The sequence below is a fragment of the Pogoniulus pusillus genome, chromosome 7, assembly GCF_015220805.1.
Source record: "Pogoniulus pusillus isolate bPogPus1 chromosome 7, bPogPus1.pri, whole genome shotgun sequence".
NCBI lineage: Eukaryota > Metazoa > Chordata > Aves > Piciformes > Lybiidae > Pogoniulus > Pogoniulus pusillus.
The window spans coordinates 32569836-32593144 of NC_087270.1; the positions used below are offsets into that span (position 1 = coordinate 32569836).

A 23309-nucleotide genomic window follows, 5' to 3' on the forward strand; every position below is an offset into this window, starting at 1 on the left:
CCAGGGACGACGACTCCACCACCTCCCCAGGCAGCCCATTCCAGTGCCCAATGACTCTCTCAGTGAAGAACTTTCTCCTCACCTCGAGCCGAAATTTCCCCTGGCGCAGCCTGAGGCTGTGTCCTCTTGTTCTGGAGCTGGCCACCTGAGAGAAGAGAGCAACCTCCTCCTGGCCACAACCACCCTTCAGGTAGTTGTAGACAGCAATAAGGTCACCCCTGAGCCTCCTCTTCTCCAGGCTAAACAACCCCAGCTCCCTAAGCCTCTCCTCGTAAGGCTTGTGCTCAAGGCCTCTCCCCAGCCTCGTCGCCCTTCTCTGGACACGCTCAAGCATTTCGATGTCCCTCCTAAACTGGGGGGCCCAGAACTGAACGCAGTACTCGAGGTGTGGTCTGACCAGTGCAGAGTACAGGGGCAGAATGACCTCCCTGCTCCTGCTGACCACACCATTCCTGATGCAGGCCAGGATGCCACTGGCCCTCTTGGCCACCTGGGCACACTGCTGGCTCATGTTCAGGCGGGTATCAATCAGTACCCCCAGATCCCTCTCTGTCTGGCTGCTCTCCAGCCACTCCGACCCCAGCCTGTATCTCTGCATGGGGTTGTTGTGGCCAAAGTGCAGCACCCTGCACTTTGAGCTATTGAACCCCATCCCATTGGCCTCTGCCCATCTGTCCAGGCGGTCAAGGTCCCGCTGCAGAGCCCTTCTGCCCTCCAGCTCAGTCACTTCTGCCCCCAGCTTAGTGTCATCTGCAAACTTGCTGATGACTGACTCGATGCCCTCATCCAGATCATCTATGAAGATGTTAAAGTAGAAAAATCATCCCTAATCCTTAGACTGAGTACATTACAGAAAGATGAGAAATGGAAACATTAATTTCCCTTCTATAATCATAAGTTTAATTCAAGCAACAGTCACACCCAGTGATAAATGTTACTATGTTTATTTGCTGCAATCAGCAGCTACAGCCCAAATGAGACAGGGCAGCCTATGCAGTAAGAATCTGTTGCCACTTCTAAAGTAGTGGCAGAAGACTTGAACAACATTGAGATTTTTCTGCTTTTCATGCCTGAACTGTACTTTAAAACAAACCAAAACAGATTAATTTGTATCAATAATCAACAACAGTATTTTCCCCCTCTGCAGCTCTTATTATGTTACAATTATATCTTGTTTCTGGTTTCTATCATCTGCAAAACATCCTGGCACAGTGTTTTCAGTGAATCATCCACTAAAGCAGTCATTCCAGCCAGATTTGGGAATAAGCAAGGAAGACTCTAAAAACTGCTCTTGCCCAACATTTTAAAGAAAATGTTAAATCACAGATATCCACACACTGTGGGTAACATTTGAATTTTCCACCAAAAAAACCCACATTCTCATACACTGGGAGAGAACAAATGAGATGCTGATCACTTGATGTTGGCATTTTTATTAATGAGAATTCAAACTCTTGATTCCAACTTTCGGTATTCCAATTCATCAGAAAGAAAAGAATCATACAAAACCAGTACCATTTTTCCACAAAAACTGGTCTGATCTCTCCCTGGCTGACCACTCCATAAGGAGCCTCTCCACTTACAGTCCCCAGGTGACTGTTACTCTTATACTCCTTAGCAGTTTTATCCTTCCAGCTAACTTCTCATGTCAGTTGGCTGGTTAAGAGTCTCCAGAATAAAGACCATCTACAAAATAGAAAACAAGTTTCCAGTATTTTTCTTCTATTTGTTCTCATTTCCATGATACATTTGGAGTGGCCATATGGAGAAACTACTGATTTGGATAACTATAGATTGTTTATAGACTCCCTGTTTCCTCCTTAAACGTTTCTGGAATTTAGCTTTATCATTTAAAGCCTTGGTCTTTATGAAGAAAGAAGGGACATTTTCATTAAGGCACTGATATTCTAAATTTCTATTGTTAACTTTATATCTTGGTAAGAGTGGCCTTCCTTCTGGTTAGGACATAGAAGAAGTTAGGAACACTTAAATGTAAGCAACAGTACATTTTGATAAGCTGTTTTAAAACAACTTTTTGTTTGATGTGTGTATGAACAAAGATTTGCTTCTATAGTAGAGACAGAAAGAACACATTCAGAAATGGAATTGTTCCCCCTTCAAACAGTCTATCATTCAAAGGTTCTCCAATACGTTCAGTAGATGTTGATTTTCTGTAACGTAACCTTCATTCTAAGTAGAAGTGAGTGTTAGATGGGATTTCACATAATATTTAATAAAACAAATGGCCCATGATGTAAATGTTTGATTAAAACAGTCATCAATTTCCCCTTACCTGGCTTATTCCCTTCTTTGGAAGATGCACACATGTAAAACAAAGTTTATTACAGGGCACACCAGATATAAATTTAGCTGCCCTGCTGGGTGCATCTGCTGTGCATCTCTACCTGCTCTCTTTGAGACAATCAATGCAGCCAGCACACCAGGATTTGAAGGCTCATTTTAAAAGTAGCAGAATTAAGTTGGTGGAGCAAAATGGAAAATTTCAGTTGGAATCAGCTGTATCACTTTGTCTTATTAAGAATCTCCCACATTTGAGCAGGCACCATTTCAGTAAGTCTGTTTTTATAAACAGAAGACCCAATAGCAGTACACAAAAACCTTACCATTGTCAGGGAGAAAAAAACAACCTTATTTCATGAATAAACCCTCCTGGTGCCTTGTACACTGTATTTTGATGCTTATGTATCACTCTAGAATAACTATAATCAGCTATTTGGTGTTTTTGCTGACATTTTGGTTTCAAATTTCAGCACCACTATGCAGCATTTCACAGCATTTCTTAGTCATTCATCACCACGTCCACTTAAAATTGCTAAGAGTATAATGCAGAAACTTTGAGGAAAAAACTCTGATAAAAGTGAAGGTTCAGAGTTAATTGGTATCATAACCTATTTTATAGAGAACCTAATTGGTTTTTATTCTTCCTTTCAGTCTTTCAGACAGGGGAAGGGGACTGTCTGTCCACACACAAGTCAGAAGAGCACTTTCAGCTTTTTGCGTGGGAGCAGAACTTGACCTCTCAAATGATTGCTCTGAACTTGGGGAACAATTAACTTCCCCTAGAGAGGATGGTTTTGGAGATACTTTCAATGAGAAACTATTACCAGATTTTGTAAAATTGGTCTTTTTCTGTTTCCCTTTAATTACAAGGGCTGAGTCACTGTTGGTTCTTTTGCTATTAACAGTGTTACTCCTTTTCTTCTTAAAACATTTTTTAAACTGACCAGGGTTCAGTTGCTTTTTCTGCTGCTCACAGATTAGATTTCTATGCATGTCATCACTGTCTTCACTAGAAGAACATCTGTTCTCACACACGCTCTTTTTAGAAGTTTTCCAAGCAGGCTGAGTACAAGCTTCTTCAATATGACAGTCACTTACAACACCTGCTGGCTTTTGAGATGCTGGAAGACTTCTGTGCCCGAGATGGAGTGTCTCTGGTTGCCCACTGAAGGCTGGAGATGTTGAAATGTTTCCATCACGGTCTTTTTCCACCACCTTGGACAGGCTCTCAGTCTTTTTGTACTGATCTTGATAAATGGGTACACTGGATTCCCTTGCACGGTTTTCTGACAGCACATTCTTACTTCCCTGCACTAGTTTATTGAACTGACATGAGGAAGAGACATGATCTTTATCAAAGCTCAATGTTTCTTTTGTTTGTTTAAAACATTTCAAAGATTCCACTTGTACTACATCTTCAGACAACAAGGGCTTTGATGGAATGCAAGTCTTCTTAAGTATTCGCTCACTTAAAGACCGCTCCTGAAGTTGTTCCATGGCATCATCTGAAACCCAATCATCTGCACTATCAGAGTGATGTTGATCAGACTGCATAGCATCAGAATATTCTGAGCTACTTCTTACTGTATCATAGGATAGCGGATCCCTGTGTTTTAAACATGCAGTTAAGTCAGCTGCTGGATCACAGGTACCACCCCCATGGGCTGGTAAAGCACTGAACAAGGTTCCTTTCCAGTTAATATTGTTCAGCTGTGCACCAGCTGTTACAGAGGAAAAGCATGGTACCTCTGAATGTTTAGTCAGTTGTGCTGGCCATACAGATGAGTCAGTCAATGTGCCCTGTATAAGGGAGTAAGGTGGTGCAGTCAGAGGAAGAGGAGCTGCTGATGCTGGCATCTGAACACTTGTTACAGAAGAACCTTTAGCTAACCTTGAATCTTTTAATTCTGTATTTCTCTGGCATGCCTGATCTTCTGGGGGAGTTTTTCTATCTGACAGGGAGTCTGGCATAGAAATAATTCCACATTTAGATTTTAAATTCATTTGAGACAGAAGGTCGCTAACTTCATCATAAACATGTAATAATTCCTTTTCTTTTGGTCTGTCTTTCCTGCCTGAAAAATATGAAAAAGGCATATCAAAATGACATATTAAGCACAGTTCCAATTTTCTAGTGCTAAAGAATATAGTAATAAGGAACAATCCCTGCAAACCATCATGCATTGATCTTGACAAAATGTAATACTGCTCAGTGGGATAAATATTGCTTTTGCTTCTTGTATTTTGGCAAGACCCATATGAAATAAGGAACAAATTTTGGACTTACTTTTCTGTTTCTTCTTCAGAACTTCTGATGTTTCATCTTGATAAAGGGCAACAACATCAGGATAAGCAGCCTGAAACAAAGACTCCTCTTCTATTGTGACTACAAACAGCTCTGCAGGTTCATCTTCTGCATCAATATAATGTTCTAAAAATTAATGACTCTACATTAGACATGCATATACACACATATCAAAGTAGAGAGTAAGAAAAGCAAAGAATGAAACAGCTGAGCACAAAGAAGGTATGTAAAAAGGTCAGCAGTACAGTGTTTGAGTGAAGCCTTCTACTCGTGAAGACTTCTTATTTCTGCCATTTTCCAGGTATACTAAAGGTAGAAGCCTGTCAGCATATGAAAACTTCTAGTTGGCAAGCAAAACCAGCTTCAGGGATATAGTGAAATAAGAGATGAAACAGAGTCCAGGTCTTATTAGAACATACCAGAAAAAATACCTGCAGACAGAATCCCTTGTTTTCTAGGTAGATATGTTTTTGATTACTACTTTTACTTTCAAAGTACATGAAATCTGATGTATATATTCTATTGTTTTAATAGAACTGTTTCCAATCTCACTCACATTTCTCTGCCTCATAATGATGTTAAACTAGTCTCCTCTTTAAAGCATGCTTTTCTTTTTTTTCTCTGTTTTGTTCCATAATGTAGAAAGAAACCAGACCAACCTGGCTTTTGCCACTCGACTTCAAAACAAGGAATTCCATTTTTAACACGTGGCTTGACTATCCTGTATGAACAAAAAGAAGACCACTAAATGAGTTTGTTTAAACAGAAAACTAAGAATCTGTTACCTAAAAATATTTCAGTACTCTAATTTGTAATGATTCAGAAGAAAAGGTATTCTTTTAATAGTCAAATGAATACCCTTTTTAGAAAGATGCTACTTCCCTGAATAAGTTACCCATTACAATTTTGGATCTAGATTTGAGTACTAAACCTTTTTTTTAACTGATACAGCTCAGAGGAGCACAACAGGAAGTAAAATAGCTGTCCACAACAGACAACCATGACACAGTCCTCTTTCTGCAAACATCAGTCACAGCAAAGGCTGTTGCCATACAGAGATTTTCTGAGTGGCTAGATAAGGTCATTCATATCTTTTGCACAAGTATGAAGCAATATAAAACATGAGCTGAGCAGGAACAGGCTATGGAATTTTTCTAAAACATTATCTACACCCTAATTTAATAGGTTGCTAAGTGTGAAAAGGCTCCTGCCAAATCATTATTGCATTTTTAAACATTTATTCACAAAAGAAATCTTCTAGAACATACATGATCTGGTTGTGAAACACCTGAAACACTAGAAAGTATTATAAACAGAGGATGTGAATTCATTCAAAATAGATGCTGGTAATTTATCTAACCAATCTGCTTAAAAAGCAGACCCTAAATGGTCTCTCCACTCTTTTCAATGACAACACTGAAAAGAACAGCTTCCCTGGAAGCATTAATTTAACAGACTATGATAACTATCTCTTCACATTGCTACTGATTGTTCCTCTGTCCTCCCGAAATTAAGCTCTATAGAACACTGAGCATCATGAAAGGACATGAAAAAAACTCTAATAACCATCCTATAAAATAAGAATTTAGAGAATGGAAGTATGACTTTCATTTGGGAAACATGCTGGTTTATGCTAAATAAGTCACAATTCCCTTCACACAGTGATGTTAAGAGATTTGTTAACAGACACTGCACATTTCAAACTGTTATATAAGTTAAAAAAAATATTAGATTATTAAAAATGAAATACATTGAGGGCTGAGAGAATACATAAGTAGCAATCCTAGCTCAGAAAACTCCTAAGTAACAGAAACCTGGATGACAAGAAAGTAGTTGCATGTTTATATATATATATTTTAATTCCTGCACATCATTTTTTCAACAGGATACCTGGTCATTCTTATGTTCCTAAATGCAGCAGGTGTGAATTAAAAAGTTGTTTTGAGAAGGGGTAGCAGAACAGAACTGTAAATCAATGATTTATCAGACACATAGTACTATGACAGTCTGTTTAACAAAGAACCAGACCATTGCAGAATCTCCTGATTTCTAAGCCTAGCCTCTTATTTTGAATCACAGAAGTCAAACTTTTGCTAAGAACCTGTGAGGTGGATCAAACCTGCAATGGTAAATGACACATGCAGATCTAAGGATACAGAACAGAAAGCATAGTGAAAGTAGGCATTCTCATATAAAGGAAACCACTATATGCATTTCTTTGTGCAATAGTAGTGTAAGAATTGGGATATTCATCTAAATTTTTACCTCTAGTCAAAATGAGCACAAAGCTTGAAACAGGGATTAAAGAACACCATTCTATTTCCTTAAAAAGGAAAAAAAAATCCATGATTTTCATCCAGCATCATAAGTAAACATAATAAGACCAAGAAATCAAACTACATTACCGTATTGCCTGCAGTTGTTTTGAATCAGTGTATCCAGACTTTCTTTGCATCATATCATAATGTGTCAATAGTGCTAACAGTTTCTTACAAGCATAATGTTTGGTCCATTCCATCTTCTCAGCTGCAAATATCTGGTAATATATTTAAAAAAAAACCACTAAACCAACAAATGTCCCAAAATTGGAAGCTTTCTTATTCTGTTACATGTAATGCATTGTCAGCTATGTAGTCGGGACACAACATTAAATACTTGATATATTTAAAGTGCTTTTATGTACATTAGTGTAATGCCCAACAGCTTATCACTGCAATAGAAAGGATCAGTCAAGAACAGGGCAGACTCATCAGCTGTCAATAACAAGCCAAGAAAACAGCTGTATAGTGGAAGCAGCAAAGGTAAGACAGCTGCCAAACACTTTATCAGATTCAGATCAGCTACTCAAGGAGCTGTGAAAATTACAGATTTTGCACGTGAGAGAAGGATGAACCTAGACTTTCATTGAACCGACACTGCTTAAGGATGGTCTGCTATGCTACAGGTAATTCTGTGTCACCAATATTGGAAAATGAAATATTTTAAAAGTTCTCCTTTAAACAAATGAAAATCATTGTTAGAAAACAATGCTGACATGCAAATATTAACACCACTCTTATCCCCTTCAAAAAAACCCAACAACCTGAAGCTTCACGGGTTATTTAACCTTTCTCATATTGAAAGAGAGTAAGTTAGACCACTTCTAAGCTCTGTGAAATTTAAATTCAAACTGAACTTGAAATCTGGTAGTATTGTGCTAAACATAAGTCTGCTATGTTTCTGGAAAAACACATAACATTGCCCAGGCAGATGAAGGAGTCATCATCCCTGAAGGTACTTAAGAAACACGTGTCCATGGTACTTTGTGACATGGTATAATGGCCACGACGGTCTTATGGTTGATGATCTTAGAGGTCTTTTCTAACTGAAAGAATTCTGAGATTCAGAATAAAAAACACTTCTGCTTGCTATATACAGAAGCTGTATATCTCAATACTAAAAGTATCTTCAAAAAGGAAGATAACATGAAAAGGTTATCGTGACCTGCCAGAACACCCAAAGGTATCATATACACACTGTGTCAGTGCACTGATGAAGCAAGTACAAATAAAAACAAGAGCCTGTCCATACCTTTAGGAAAGGTGGATGAAACAAAAATGACAGCATCCCTGAAGCATATACTATGCCATATAATGATACAGTACTTTATGTAGATAATGCAGTACTCAGCAACACACTTTAGTAATATTGGAAAAACAAAATAGTGAACTTTTCTGATTTCTTTTTCTTCTATTTTTCTACAAACCTATTTACACCGACCAATTTTTTTCAAAGTCTTCAATTTGAGGCTTTAAAAATTGAGGCAGAAGTTGTAGCAAGATTCTTTCTTATTTCCAGTAAAATAACCAACAGAAATCAAAATGATCACAGGAAAAAAATACCAAACATCTAGTATTTTGTAATTGTCCTGGGTTAGGGTGGATCCCTCCCCTGGTAGAATAAACTCACTACAACACGGATTTTTGGCAAGTCAGGCAAAAAGTGAAATTGTATTTCTTATAGTTTAAATATATCAGTATAAGGAGAATAAACTACCATAGAAATATAATAACCTTAACGAGGATGAGGAAGGGGTCAAGCAGCAGCGAAGCAGCAAAAGCAGCAGCAGCCAAAACAGCAGTGAGGGAAGATAGCAGCGGGCACAGCAGAAGCAGCAAAGAGAAGGAACAAGCTGTGGTTCCAGAGCTCCTGATGCGCCAATGAAATTATATTAACTTATCCACTGTTGCCATTATATGGCCTATCCCTAGAATGTTCACCTCTCCACTCAGAGCTTCTACTTCTAAGCTTCTCTGTTCCAAATATTTTTATGTCTGAGCTAGAAATCTAACTCAAACGGCCACAATTATATACCTGAAAAGACAATAAATTTGGTCGTTGACATTCCTTGATGTTGATCAATTTATTCTTGTTTACAAGAAATTCTTGGATAACCTTGGATAAAACAAAAAATAAGCAGTTTTAAGAGAGGGCAGAAAACTGAAATTTCAATTAATTGGTTTTAAAAAAATAAATTTAAATACCTGAGAGAATGGAAAGCCCTCACAACTGTTGGCTTTTCTGCAGGTAAAAATAAAGTGTTAGGATCTGAATACAAATGGGAAAAATACAGAATTCAAATGCTCACTCTGCACATGAGCACAGGGCAAAGCGGTTTAATTTTCAAGCCATTCCTACTTTCTGATATTGTCCTCCACTGCATTTGCTTGTTTCGCTCGTTCTAACTGATGCCATTCGCAAGGGCAGCAGTGTTTGGAGTCACTGGGTTTGCAGTATCTAGAGCTTTTGCAGAACTGACATCCACTGTGCTCATGTTCCTTGTACGATCCTACAGAAGCAGATGCACAAACAGTGAGGAGAAAAGAGGTTTCTAAAATCTCCAGACACACAAAGCTAACAGCACAACAACAAAGCTCAGAAACCCATGAATCTGATGTGAATAGTAGCTGTAAGCAGATCTGAGTGCATTAGCTGTGTTTGTGCATCTACAGTGAAAACTGACATATATAGGCAAGCTTTCATTTTTTGGGAAGAATTTTCCCCCAAGAGTTTCACATCTTATGTTGAAAACCTTATTACCCTAGTGCTAGTTTGAAGCAGGGTGGAATGTTTTGGTGAGAAGAACTAGATTATAGGCTGTGAAAGGAAAACAATGGTGATGTCTACTTCCCTCAGAAGTCTCGCTAAGGAGTTTGGGAAGAAGAAATGAGAACATTAGATAACACTCTCGCCATTTTGTCTCTCTCTCGCTTGAGCTGCTGACTGGGCTACATCTCTGTAACACACCCTCCACTCACCTTTGCTTCTTAACCTCTTGGCTGAACCTCTATTCTTCCTTAGGACTGGGGTAAGGTGAGAGGGACAGGGGGAAGGTGCAGGGGTGGTTGAGAACCCCTCCTGGGGACTCAGGTTTCTGGGAGGAGAGTTGTGTTTCTGTATTACCTTTTACCTTGTATATTTCTGTATATAACTGTATATATTGTAAATATCTGCTTGTATATTGTGCTATCTGTGAAAAAATAGCTTCATTCATATTTCCAGATCTGGCTGAGCCTAGTCTGAGTGATTTCTAAAGTGCAGGGGGGGCGGGGAACACCCAAACCATCATAACTCTTAAAGTACAAAAGTAGTCCTGACAACCTCGCACATGTACATAACATATTTGAAATAAGCTTTTCCTTCTCCAGCCATTGAGTTTGAACAAGCTGACGGAGGAAAGATGCTACCAAAATGAGTTTCCTTAAGATGAATTTATTCTTAAGAAAACACTGCAGCAAAATTCAACAATGCTAACAGATGCAGTCCTCTCAATGTGAGACCAATTCGGGCAACTAAATAAATAGTTGCCTGTCAGTACAGCATATTTTCTTTACTGATAATCTTAAAAAGGCACAACTGATCTGCTATCAACTAGCTTTACTTTTGCAGAAAGGCAGTCCCCAGCCTCAAAAATATACATACACACTATATTGAAAATGTGAAGATAGCCCAGAAGCAGTTTTTAATGCTAGCCATAAAAAATCAAAACTCCAACAAACAAGAAAACACCCTCATGACAAAATTAACCTATTAGGTGAAATATAAAATCCAGTGTTTCTCACACTGACCTGGATGATGGCACTCAGAACAGTGAACTGTCCTTTTAACAACTAGAAGTGGATTAGTATCATACTGAGATTGTTCTTTCCATTGCTCAAACCTAAAAGGATTGCATTAAAAAGATTAAGAATTATTTCAAACTTCCCTACTTAAACCACTGAAAAATAATTATTTTATAAATCTTAGGAACAGAATTTTCTGACATAGGAATCAGACATTTTTACAGGACATTGTATCATTGCTGGATTTCTACTTTTATCACACATATTGAGATAACAAATAAAGAAAGCATTTTGCATCTCATCTTCTGATCCACAACCCAATTAAAAATCAGCAAAAGTCTCTCATCAAGCTCTGTGACTTCCTTTCCAAGATACCAACACAAATCTAAAAAGCAAGAAGCTGGTTAATGCTTAAAAAAAGTAAGAAGTTTGCCTGGCAAAATACATAATTCATTTAGCAAATCAAGTAAGGAATGTGGTAATCTTCTCCCTCCTCTTCACATTTAAGTATTACAAATGTTTTCTTATAGCTGAAGACACACTAGAAAGTTTTTGAACAAAATCAAAGTACTTCAGCATGCAACATAAATTTTCATTTTACCTTTGCAGTAAGTTTTGACCTTGCAAAGTCTCAATTAACTTTAAAGCCTGTTCCTTTCCAACTCCCGGAACACCCTGCACAGAAAGAAATATGAAACCATACTTAACAACAAACAGAAAATATCCAGATTTTCATAAAAACTGCTTTCATAACACTATGTAGAGAAATTACAAAAATTATCAGAGATGTTGAGAATAAATTGAGAAAAATAATTTTTGGCCAAGTTCTAAAGCAAGAGAAGGTGACAGACGACAGCTGTGCTACCTGTGCAACACACAAGCTGCATGAAGCATTCCTAAGCTCAACAGCAGCTCAGATAAAACAAGGTAGAGAAAGAAGGTAAAGAAACAATAGGAAAAGAAGGTTTGTTTGCTTTGTTTTCCTTCTTCCCTTCTGAAACAGGTTAATGGCATAACAATATAAAATACTGATAACATTCTTGCCAGCTAATGCCACAGAGATGACACTTTTCAGCGCTGTCATGGAAAGATGGAGACAGAGCTTTTGAATTTCAGAGTCAAGAGATTGGAACCTAAGAGACAGAAGAGATGGGACAGAAGGTAATGGCTTTAAACTAAAAGAGGGTACACATTCTTCTAGAGGGAGTACATTGTTTACAATGGTGGTGAAACACTGGAACAAGTTGCCCAAAGAGATAGTAGATTTCCCATTCCAGGAAACATTCAAGGTTGGACAGAGCTCTAAGTAACTTGATTTAGTTGAAGATGTACCTACTCAAAGTAGTGTTTCACTAGATGACTTTTAGAAGTCCCTTCCAACTCAGACAGGATTTTCTTAGATTGGAAAAGTCCTTCAAGATCATAGAATCAACCAGGTTGGAAGAGACCTCCAAGATCACCCAGTCCAACCTAGCACCCAGCCCTATCCAATCAACTAGCCCATGGCACTAAATTGAAAATGCATATTCTGCATTCCTAGTTCTTCTACATTCTTATCTCATTTTGCTAAGAATCAGTACAATTGAATATAAAGATTACATTGAGTGTGCTTCTATAGTAATAGTATAAATATATCTATAGTTCATTTTTATTCAGCTGTAATAGCTGAACTGAGTATGTGCAAACATAGAAAATAAATTTACATCCAAATCCTACTAGAAAGTCTCATTGAACTGCATCCAGACACTCAAAAGAGTCAGATGTTCATCTTCTACAAGAAAAACCTTAATTTGACATATATTGAACAAAGTAATTACAATTATATATTCTCACTTATTCTGCCAATGCCCACTCCAAACACATTCCTGTAGTTCAGCTGTCCTTTAAAGTTTCTACCATGAACCATTTTGCTGAGCTACAGTAACTCAAAATCCCTATCTAACATTACATAATCATGTCACTTTAACACTTTGCAATAACCTGGCATTCTGCCAGCTGCTGGTTCCATTACAGTAACTACTAATTAGTCACTATTTGTTTTTCTCCCTTCTCTCTTTATACATTCATTTTGTAATAGTGATAATAATAAATTACTATTTAAAGATTGGCATAACAGAAGCAAGCCCTTCAGAAAAAATGAGAGCTATTTGCTCTTTCAGCAGTGTCAGCTGTTTAAAAGGACAGTTGTATCAAATTTGACTCAAGGATAAGTAGGTATCTATTGCAAGCCTGAATGGGAGCAACTGTTGTCTAAAATCACTCTATGACAAATTGTATGGAAATCAACTTTTATCCTGCTTCCTTTGCATATCAGATAGCCATTCTAACAGCTTCTGTTCAAAGTTTAAAAAAATATTCAAGAACTTATAGGAGACAAAAAAAAGTTAAAAAGTGTAGTAGTAATGAGTGAGATCCCTCTCACTTTATTGATCAGACAAGCTTACAACTAGTGACTTCTACTTCTTTGTAAATCATACATTTGCAAATGATACAACTAAAAGGGGATACATCCAAACTGCATCCAGAACTGGATTTATGAACTGCTACATTTCGAAACCATCACTATTAAAGTCTTCCAAACTCTTCCAAATGGCTCAATGTTGTTTTTCTTGTTTTTTTTTCCACAGCTAGTCTGTCAGGAATGTACTTATACACCAGTAGCTACAAAGCAACCTCACCAACAACTGAGTTATCACATCTCTGCTCAGTGTAATCAGCAGCTAAACATTTGTCTTCATCTCCACTATACAAAAAGCCTGGAATAATATGCAACACTTTTAAAAAGATTTCTATTAATGAACCATTTTGATTATCTTTAAGCCTTCACAAATAAAATTTACAGCAACTAAGCAAGCATCTTCCTCAACTAGATCTCAATAATCATGCACTGTTTTGTCCGCACGCACAAGACAGCGTAAATAAGTAATAAAAACTTTTCATGCCTACTTTTGGAAGATAATCACAACCCAGAAGAATAGCCAGCCCAATCAAAGACTCTCTGTCACAACCAAGTTTCTCCTTAATAGATGACATTGTGTAACAGTCAAGATGTGGATCCTGCAAGAGAAAAGTATCACATATGTTATTTGGATCCTGCAAGAGAAAAGTATCACATATGTTATTTCTCTAACATCAACGAAGGAACCTACCTAGTGACATTCAGTTGTGATTGTTTAACTATCCCTATACATCCACATCTGCAAGAAATGAGTCTATTCCGTAACAGAGGTCCAACAGGCAAAAAAAAAAAGGCAGCAGCAATTAACATTCATGATGTAATTCATAGACACCACATGAATAACTACAATTGTGGAATTTCAAGTTTTAAATATAGGCATAAAATAGTGACACAAAAGTAAAATAAGTCAAGGGGTGTTTTTGTTGTTCACTATTTGTAGTGCAATAGTATCTTAATAATTGCTTCAAGTCCCTTTTTTCTATTTACATTCTGGGTAAAGAGACTAAAGATGTTGTGAGAATGGGATGAGGTACATTACCTTAGCATTCATGGCAAAGTTCCTATAAACTGTTTGAGCACCATATAAGAAGACATCGCCATCATTCGTAATGCAGCCATCAACGAGTCCTTTTGCATTTAGGTAGGCACACATCGCTTCTGCTTCCCCAGCTGCTTGAACCCAAGGGATACCTAAACACTCCAGCAGTTGGAGACACTAAAAGAAGGGATCCAAAAGTAAAGTGAGATTGAATGCTGAATTAGATGAGCTTATTCACATGCCTTTTCTTGGGTGTAAGTGCATACAAGTCCTGCTATTGTGACACTGCCATTAGAATACTAAATCAATACAAGCACTTTCTAAAGAGAAACAATTTACTGTAACAGTGAGAAGAAATATACAAATATACAAAAATACAGGTATTATTTACACAACGTGATTGATTGGAGCATGGTTACAGGCTACTCCTTCACAAAAATCTTTACACTTAAAATAGATATTGAGGATGTTTCAAAAGTAGACTAACAAAGCGATACTCATCTTTGTGAAGTAATGCTGTTTACTTGAGTAGTAACACTACTACTACTACAAGCTAGCACAGACATCTTTCAGTAGATGTCAGACTCTGAGAATATCAAGCATAAAAGCTGTTGGCCTGCTGACATACTGACACATACTCATATGCACTTCTTCAAAATTTTAGAAAAAATAATTCATTTCAGAACGTAAGAGTAAACCATGAACTGGTAGTGCAGTGAATTCACTGAAGCCATGAGTGTCTATAAATTCTATTTCACAAAATTCTGAATAGACAAAAATGGTTAACTACCCGCAACAACAAATGAAGAAGAAAATTACTGAATAGAAGGTCTTTGCAATCAGAGTTGCTTTGAAGGCAACTATAAAATCTTCCTTGTGGCTTAATTAAGAAGGTTTTCAACAAGTGTATTATCTCAGCTATTCAGCTACTTTACCAAATGGTAGACCTAGGTTAAAAACAGTTCTACCTCTTGAAAAATGAGCTAGCTTAGCTTGCGTAGGTATACAGCGTATTCCTGTTTTCATGTATACCCCAATCTAGGGAAAAAAAACAAAAAAGTATCAATGCTAACATATATAAAAGAACAAGAAAATTTGATTTGTGCAACATACACTCAATTATGATTGTGGCTCGCTATAGAATAACATACAGAGGAACATTTCAGACACAAAAAGTATTTTAACTGACATCATCCCTCTTCTACAACAGTTAACAGATGCTGTAAGGCCAAATTTCAACGGCATATGCTCCCTCAAAATACTGAAACTTGTTGTGTAGAAAACTATTAATTATTTCAAGTGCAATTCAGATATATTTCTTTCTGTCTCATTAAAAATATTGAAATAGAGTCCTCCAGTAAGTACCTCTTTTAAAATGGCTTTAAAGAATGATCTCCCTGTTCTTGCAGCTCCAACTTTCTTGGAAGGTCCATAGCGCATCTCATTCCTCTTACTCATGGTGTCTGCCTTCAACTTTGGGGCTTCTCCCTCCATGACAAACACTAGTTTAATTCCCATTGATGTTAAGAAAGACAGTCGAAAAAATAGGTTTCTGCAATAAAGCAAGGTGTTCCACAAGTTGCAGAATTAGTAAAGCCTGGTTTCTTCAGATATTTTCCTTACATCACCTTTAGGGGTGATCTTATTACTGTCTACAACTACCTCAAGGGGCATTGTAGCCAGGTGGGGGGGTGGCCTCTTCTCCCAGGTAACCAGCAATAGAACAAGGGGACACAGTCTCAAGTTGTGCCAGGGTAGGTCTAGGCTGGATATTAGGAAGAAGTTCTTCACAGAGAGAGTGATTTCCCATTGGAATGGGCTGCCCAGGAAGGTGGTGGAGGCACTGTCCCTGGAGGTATCACAGTATCACAGTATCATCAGGGTTGGAAGAGACCTCACAGATCATCAAGTCCAACCCTTTACCACAGAGCTCAAGGCTAGACCATGGCACCATGGCTGAGGTCTCAAGACAGGGTAGCATGGGCTCAAGTACTATTTGCACTTGGACATTAAACTGAATTCAACCAGTGTGACTTCAAGACCTTTATATTTGTACTAACAGCAGAATCAAAGCAATGCATTTATATGAACTCTACAGGTAGTCTTAAATTTGGAGTAAGTATCATACCTAAATTATACACATAGAAGACTTCTGGCTACAATAATTTATACGGATACCATACCTCAGATGTGGCTTGGTAACTACTCCAACCATCTTTTTAACTGTCTGTGCTTCACAAACCCATAGACTTAAATCAACAGCAAGTGTTTTTCCCTTGAGACTGCTCAAGTTGACAGGCTGTCTCACAGGCTCGAGGATTTGCCACAGATTAGTCACTCCCATTGTTCCAGCTTCTTTAACATCAGCATGAAGGTTTTAGCTGTGAAGAACAAACAAAACGAAATGCTTTCAGAATATAACTTTAACAAAACATTCCTTTCCAAGGCTAATGTGCCTGTTACATACACACAATCCAAGTTTGATTTAAAACCAAAGAAAAATCACACTTCCCAACAAAATCACTTCCTGATCAGAAATGGGGGTATTCATGTTAAAATGCTTATGTTCAAACAGGAATAGCTTAAAGTCACTTCAGGCATTCTTACAGTGATGACAGAACTAAAACTTTCCTTAGTGTACCAAGATGATATTAGAAAGGTCAACAGCCAGACTCTGATTTGGGAAACTCCAGAGGGAACTGAGATAAAAAATCATAGGACTCTTTTTGTTGGAAGAGATCTTTCGAATTATGAAGTTCACCCTAAACCATGTCCCTCAGCATGACATCCATAAATATTTTAAATACCTGCAGGGATAGTGACATAGTGACTTTACCTCTTCCCTGAGTAGCCTGTTCCAGTGCCTTACAACCCCTTCAGTAGAGATATGCTTTCTAAGAGCCAACCTAAACCTTCCCTGGCACCTCTTGAGGTTGTTTCTTCTTGTTTTTTTCACATTACTTGGGAAAAGACACTGATCTCCACCTTACTACAAGAGCAGCATGGACTTCCCTGAGCCTCCATTTCTTCTTGACGTTCTTTGGACATGCTCCTGCATCTTGTCCTGGGTCTGTCTAGAATAAGAGTAATGTTCCGTACATGAAGTTCAGAGTGGCCACATCCAGGACAGCCAGCTGAAAGAGCCAATGGTATTTTTGACAGCATATAACATCACCGCTGCTACATAAGGAGCTGGTGCACAGCAAGCTTTGGCTGGGTAAGTTGAGCTGTCTATATTTCATGTCACTTCCTTTATATATTAGTTCATTATTACTATTCCTGATGTTTCTTCATTCTTTGTACTACAATTTGCTCACAGTTTCTCCTTTCCATCTTACCAGGAGAAGGGGTTGAGGAAGCAGCTGCTTGAGCAGCTGTGTGGGGCTTGGCTGTTGCTGGACCTAAACGCACAACACAGCTCAATGTCCTTTTTGTAGTCAGGCACTCAAAACTGAACACAGTATTCAAGGTGCAGCCCCATCAGAGCCAAGTACAGGGGGACAATCACTTCTCCAGTCCTGCAGGCCACACTATTTGACACTAGCCTTCTTGGCCACCTGAACACATTGCTGGCTCATATTCAGCGGGCTGTTGGCCAACACCTCCAGGTCATTTTTCACCAGGCAGCTTTCCAGCCTCTCCTCCCCAGGACTGTCATGTTGCATGGGGTTGTTGTGACTCAAGTGTAGGACTTGGCACTTGCCTTGTTAAAACTTCATGCCATTGGCTTCAGCCCATCAATCCAGCCTTTCCACCCTCAAGCAGATCAACACTCCTGTCCAATTTGCTGTCATTTGCTAACTTAATGAGGGTATATTCAATATCCTCATCCAGATCACTGAAAGACAGAGGGTACTGCAGCACTGGTTGCACAGAGGTTGCAGAATCTTCATTTTTGGAGATTTTCAACATCTCATTACCAGTTTGCAGAATCCTTATCAATCCAGTACTGGTGGAAGTCTCACTCTGAGCAAGGGATCTGCATTAATTGCCTCCAGAGGTCCCATTAAACATACATTTCAAGATTTATAACACTACAATTGCAGAAATACACCACACAGTGTGTTTTTACTATTTTAATCTTGGTATTGTGTGACTGGCACTACCTATAATGAATGTCAGATGAAAACATACACCTGTTACACAGTACACTGCCTCTTATTTAACTTTACTTATATAGTTCTACTCTCCATGCTACCCTATTACCCATTTTCTTCCTTCTTTTTTTCATTAATCTTCTGGTTTTCATACTTTGCCAGTTCTATAAAAAGCTTCTAACACAATCTGCTTTTCCCTCTTCACACTACCAACCTATTCCTGCCATGTTTGCCTCATGTTTATTTATCCACTTTTCCCACTCTCTTTTTTCCCTCGATAGAAGACAAAAATAAAATGAAATATGGAATGCTTTGTATTTCTTTCTTGCTGATTCTGAAACTACTGTGTGCTGAATAGCCCCCTGCTTTGAATAAACTATGACTAGATGAGCTACCTGAGCTCCAAGATCTGCTTCAGACACCTGAGGAGCTATGCCACCATGTGGCCTCTAGTGAACACGGCCATGTTAAATACAGCAGTCTTCCACATTTATCATCTTAGTCTCTCAGACAGCAAGCCTGTCTGTACAGTGTGTTGTTTGATGCTTTGTAACTTTTCTAAAGCAAGGCAGCTAATCAGTTCAGTGTTGCTTTTAAACTGAGTTCTTATGTTAATATTTACTTTCAAAAGAAATCATGTTTATCTTTCTGCTACAATCAGTCAATCAGTCAGCTTGATTTTAGTTGTATGCATACAGGGTGCATCTTACTTTTGTGGTTGTTACACCACAAGCACATAAAATGAATTAAAAGTACAAAAACATCATGCAAATACATGGCATAATTTCTTGAAATTCATCATAATCAACTTCTTTCCCACACAGGGGATCTCAAAAGACAAGTGTGATATTCAGCTTCAGTGAGGTTTAACAGAAGATCACTTGGCAAAAAAAAGAGATGTCTTTTTTCATGCTGTCACTTGGTTCCTGCCAAGTCTGCATCAGTACAGTTTTGCTTAAAAGCTGTTAGTTGGTTACAAAATATTGTAATGAAATATCACATGGTAATTGTTAATAGCAAAGACCAATGCCTTACATATGCTTAACAGTCTGCAAGATTACAAATAAGAAAACATAAGTATAAACATTTTTAAAACTAACAAAAACTCCCCACTTTTTTCCATTGTGAGGCAACAAAGTTCTATTGTTTGAGTCTTTGCTTTTCTGAGCATATTCTGTAAAATATTTAGATCTGGTTCTTGTATACAAACAGATCTACCACTTTCAATAGGAGTGATCTGTCTACTCAGATTTTATTGAGAAGCTTTATTCATCACAAGCCTCCAACTTGCTTAGAGCGATAGTGATTTCCAAAGATGGGAGACTGAACACGATTTTTTTTCCATATACTTAGAATTATTACTGAAAACACCATGGTACAGCTTTTAAGTTTTAAAATTTGTGTTTTAAGACTACAAAAGTGTGGGATTCTTTTTTTTTTTCGCTTGTAGAATGCTAGGGGTTGGAAGGGACCTCCAAAGATGGGAGTCCAAACCCCCTGCAAAGCAGGACCACTTAAGGCAGGTCACACAGGAACACAACTAGGCAATTTTTGAAGATCTCTAGAGGAGACTCCACAACCAGTCTGGGCAGCTTGTTCCAGTGCTCTGTCGAGATGAAATTTCCTAGGATTGAGTTCACACCCACTGCCCCTCATCCTATCACTGGAAACAGATTGGCTTCATCGTCCTGATAGCCACCTGTCATATGTTTGTAGACAATTATAAGGTCTCCTCTCTGTCTTCTCTTCTTCAGAGTAAACAGCTCAGGTTCCTCAGGTCTTTGCTTGTAAGAGAGATTCTCCAATCCTTTAATCATCCTTCGTGGAACTCTCCAGTTCTATCCCTCATGAACTGGGGAGCCCCGAACTGTATACGTAATTCCAGGTGTCTAACTAGGGCTGAGCAGAAGGGAGAATCTTTCTCAACGTAAGTCCTTTACTTCAATAACTAGCGAAAAAAAATGTAATGCTTAAGTTTCATTTATACAGAGATGCTTTCACCCATCACCAAGATAACCTGACAAGATCGTCATGCATGTGCTTTACATCTAACTCAGAAGTTTTTAAAAACAAACAAAATGGGGTGTAAAAGAAAAACACACGAAAGAGGTTTTTAAACAACCCACTCCCTCTGCACGACTGCGATACTCCGGCACTGCTTCGCCAATGAGCCTGAGCTCCTGAAACACAACGGCAGCATGCTTCCGCACGTCGGCATTCCTTCTCAAAACCCTTTGTTTTATTTTCCTTTGATGAAAAGAAACCCCAGAACTCGCCAGCAAGCGAAACAACAAGATGCAAAGGCATCTTGAATACAAGCGCTTAAAACTCCCGCCTTGATGTAAACTGGCGTTACAACGCACCGCTGACAGACGTTTCGCGGACCAACTGTCAGACGAGAAGCCTTTCGAAGGGCTGTCCCTGCCCACTGAGATTTGGGGCAAAAAGAGAGCTGCTCTCCCGCAACGCCGATCCTTCCCGCCGGTGAGCAGACACCTGCGGCGCGGATAACGTGGTACCTTGAGACCCCCGACGCCTCCTCAACGAATGGGATTCAGCCTTCACGGAAGGATCAGAAGAAATTTACATCCCAGTTTAAGTCCCGAGAAACCTAGGAAGAGCCGAAGAGGCCCGGACGATAACTCCGAGGCCCCCCAGAAGAGAAAACGGGAGAGAAAGCAGCCCCAAGGCCACTCCACCCCAGGATCCGCAAGCAGAACAGCAGCTCCCCCTGCTCGAAAATGGCGGGCGCACGGAAACGGCCCGCTGGGAGCGGGAGGCGGGAGCGCGCAGGCGCCGCGCCCTCGGCGGCTCTTCCGTCGCACCGGAGTGGCTGCGTCGCTGCGTGGTCCAGCCCTCCAACCGCGCGGGCTCGGGTCCTTCCCCGGGTCTGAACCTGTGGCGGTTGTAGCGGCCTCGCCAGCAGTGTCGTTAAGGAGAGGTAGGTTGGGGTGAGTTGCTTGTGTAAGGTCCTGGGGGGCGGTGTCGCCGTGTCTGGGTGAGCCTCTGCTTTCTAGAAGTGGCCAGGAGGAAGGGAGGGAAGTCGCAGGTTAGCAGTGTTGTCTGCCCCCACCGCAGCGCGCTTTTTTCAGGGCAGCCCCGCCGCGCCCGTCCTGCGTCGCCGGGGCGCCTTTCGCAGGTGTATTTGTGAGGGGCCGTTGTCAGTCGGAGTTGGTTTTTGTTACCCGTTGCCCAGCATGGCTGCTCCGCCTTATGGGAGGACACCCGCGCTGTGACGGCAGCCGGCGCTGTGAAGGCGGTGGGGAAGCGGGTAAAGACGGGGGAGTGGGTGCAGCTCAGGCTTTCTGGTCACAACCGATGTCGTTTCTCTGAGAGGTCAGTGGATCCTCCCATCTTGTCTGGAAAAAGTGTTGGCCAAGCAACGAGTAACAGTGGGATTGGCAGCGCGAGTTGGCGGGTGGGAATGTTTGCCCCTCTTCCTTTGTCCCTCCCTATCGAGGAAGTGGAGCTGCCCTCTGCAGCTGGTGCACTTCCAGTGTCTAAATGGGATGGTACAGATTAACGTTTGCTCCATGTTTGGAAAGGAGTCATGAATGGCAGAGCCGTGAAGTCTCACATGGGACATCTGACTTAGATAGCCCCCGAAAATATATGGAACTCCACTGCTGGGTATGAAGGTGGAGTTGTGACTTAAGCCGCCCTGAGACGTGCATTTTCAGTGCAACAGGCAGTGACTGTTACCTTTCCGTTATTATAAAGTGGTAGAGTAAATGTGTAATCTGTTTATCACCATCTCTGTGTCTAAGTATTTGTAGCGTGTGATACACCAACATTGATGGTTTAGCAGTAGTCATGGGGTTGCCAGCTCTAAGTGAGCACTTGGATGTGATGATCTCAAAGGTCTCTTGCCACTTCAACAGTCTGTGATTGTGAGTGAGCATCAGCTTCTGTTTTCCTGTAAATATTAACAGGGTAAATACTTCAGTATTAAAGTGTCTACTAGTCCTAATAGTTTTGTACAGCACATTTGGAGATTGCTTTTTTCTTTCAAGCATCATAATGACTTGATCCTGTGATTTCATTCTTTTTTTGTTAATAGAATGTGTTCTGTCTTTATATAGGATTGCACATTTTACTAACCTTAAGACAGATCAGTTGCTTTTCCTTTGTCTTGGAATTTCCAAACTCTGTTTAAGTTATGGTAAATGGTACTGAGACTGAATTTTTTGTTAATTAAAACTGTTATGAAGAAAAATCAGAGGTGTCTTGATGAAAGAGTTTTGGGAGGAATTAATGTAAAAAAAAAAGAAAAAATTCCATCAAAATATGTCAAGACTAAAGGTAAAATTCAAATGTATATATCAATTTCTATGTGTGGTTTTGGTTTGTGGTTGTTTTTTTTTTTTGCGTTGATAACTTTTTCCTCTGGCTTTTAAAGCTTTGCTTCTTGTGAAGTCTTTAGGATTCCTTGTTGCTGCAGTCAATTTCTCTTTTATACAGGCTTTTCTATACACACTGTAGCTATTACACCCCCTGGTATTTGTCATAGTTTCTGAGGCTACTTCAGTAAAATTTGCTTGATGTTCCAGTTAAGTTCAGTTTGTAATTATAGCTTTTCAAGAGGTCAAGGATGCAGGCTACTGTCCTTTGCCTTCATCACATTTAGATTATATGTGTGAATTTTCCTTCATCTTACTTTGTTTTGTTTTTCACTCTTACACTCTTTCTTAAATTTCCAGAGGGTGTAGTGACAAAACTCATGGTCCTAATCTTTAGTTCAGACTTTACAACATCTAAATCTTTTGTTTTCCCTTATTTCTAGAAGAAGTTTTCATGCAACAGCGGATTGAATGAATACTTGTCTTCACATTTGGGTGATGGATAAATTCCAAGAGTATACAAGTGACTATTTCCTGGTGTGAATTGTTCAAGCATAAAGACATGTTGATGTAGGAAACTGAAAGTAGCGTACCAAAAGGTATGTAAATGAAATGATGAAGTGTATTTACTCCATGGTGTCTTTGTCTATGATATTGAACTACATAAT

The 23309-nt window shown here is 39.3% G+C and overlaps 2 protein-coding genes across 6 annotated transcripts in view; one reads left to right on the forward strand and one right to left on the reverse strand.

Annotated features, from left to right (window-relative positions):
* Positions 1 to 928: 928 nt before the first annotated feature.
* Positions 929 to 21053, reverse strand: GEN1 (GEN1 Holliday junction 5' flap endonuclease). The gene is made up of 14 exons (XM_064146416.1): positions 20665 to 21053; positions 16388 to 16585; positions 15570 to 15756; positions 14205 to 14381; positions 13654 to 13764; positions 11309 to 11382; positions 10714 to 10805; positions 9284 to 9434; positions 9130 to 9166; positions 8960 to 9040; positions 7012 to 7142; positions 5266 to 5327; positions 4589 to 4732; positions 929 to 4376 (listed from the first exon to the last, which is right to left on the reverse strand). The coding sequence occupies exons 2-14, from the start codon at positions 16546 to 16548 to the stop codon at positions 2926 to 2928; spliced, it is 2859 nt and encodes a 952-aa protein (XP_064002486.1). The 5' UTR covers positions 16549 to 16585; positions 20665 to 21053; the 3' UTR covers positions 929 to 2925.
* A 9-nt stretch (positions 21054 to 21062) lies between these two features.
* The window catches only part of SMC6 (structural maintenance of chromosomes 6), a 39823-nt gene continuing 37576 nt past the window's right edge, over positions 21063 to 23309 (forward strand). Inside the window, exons 1-2 of one of the 5 annotated variants that reach the window (XM_064146413.1) lie at positions 21063 to 21252; positions 23085 to 23240. The gene's annotated coding sequence lies outside the window, so the exon portion shown is untranslated. The other 4 variants (XM_064146411.1, XM_064146412.1, XM_064146415.1 and 1 more) reach the window with 4 other exon arrangements.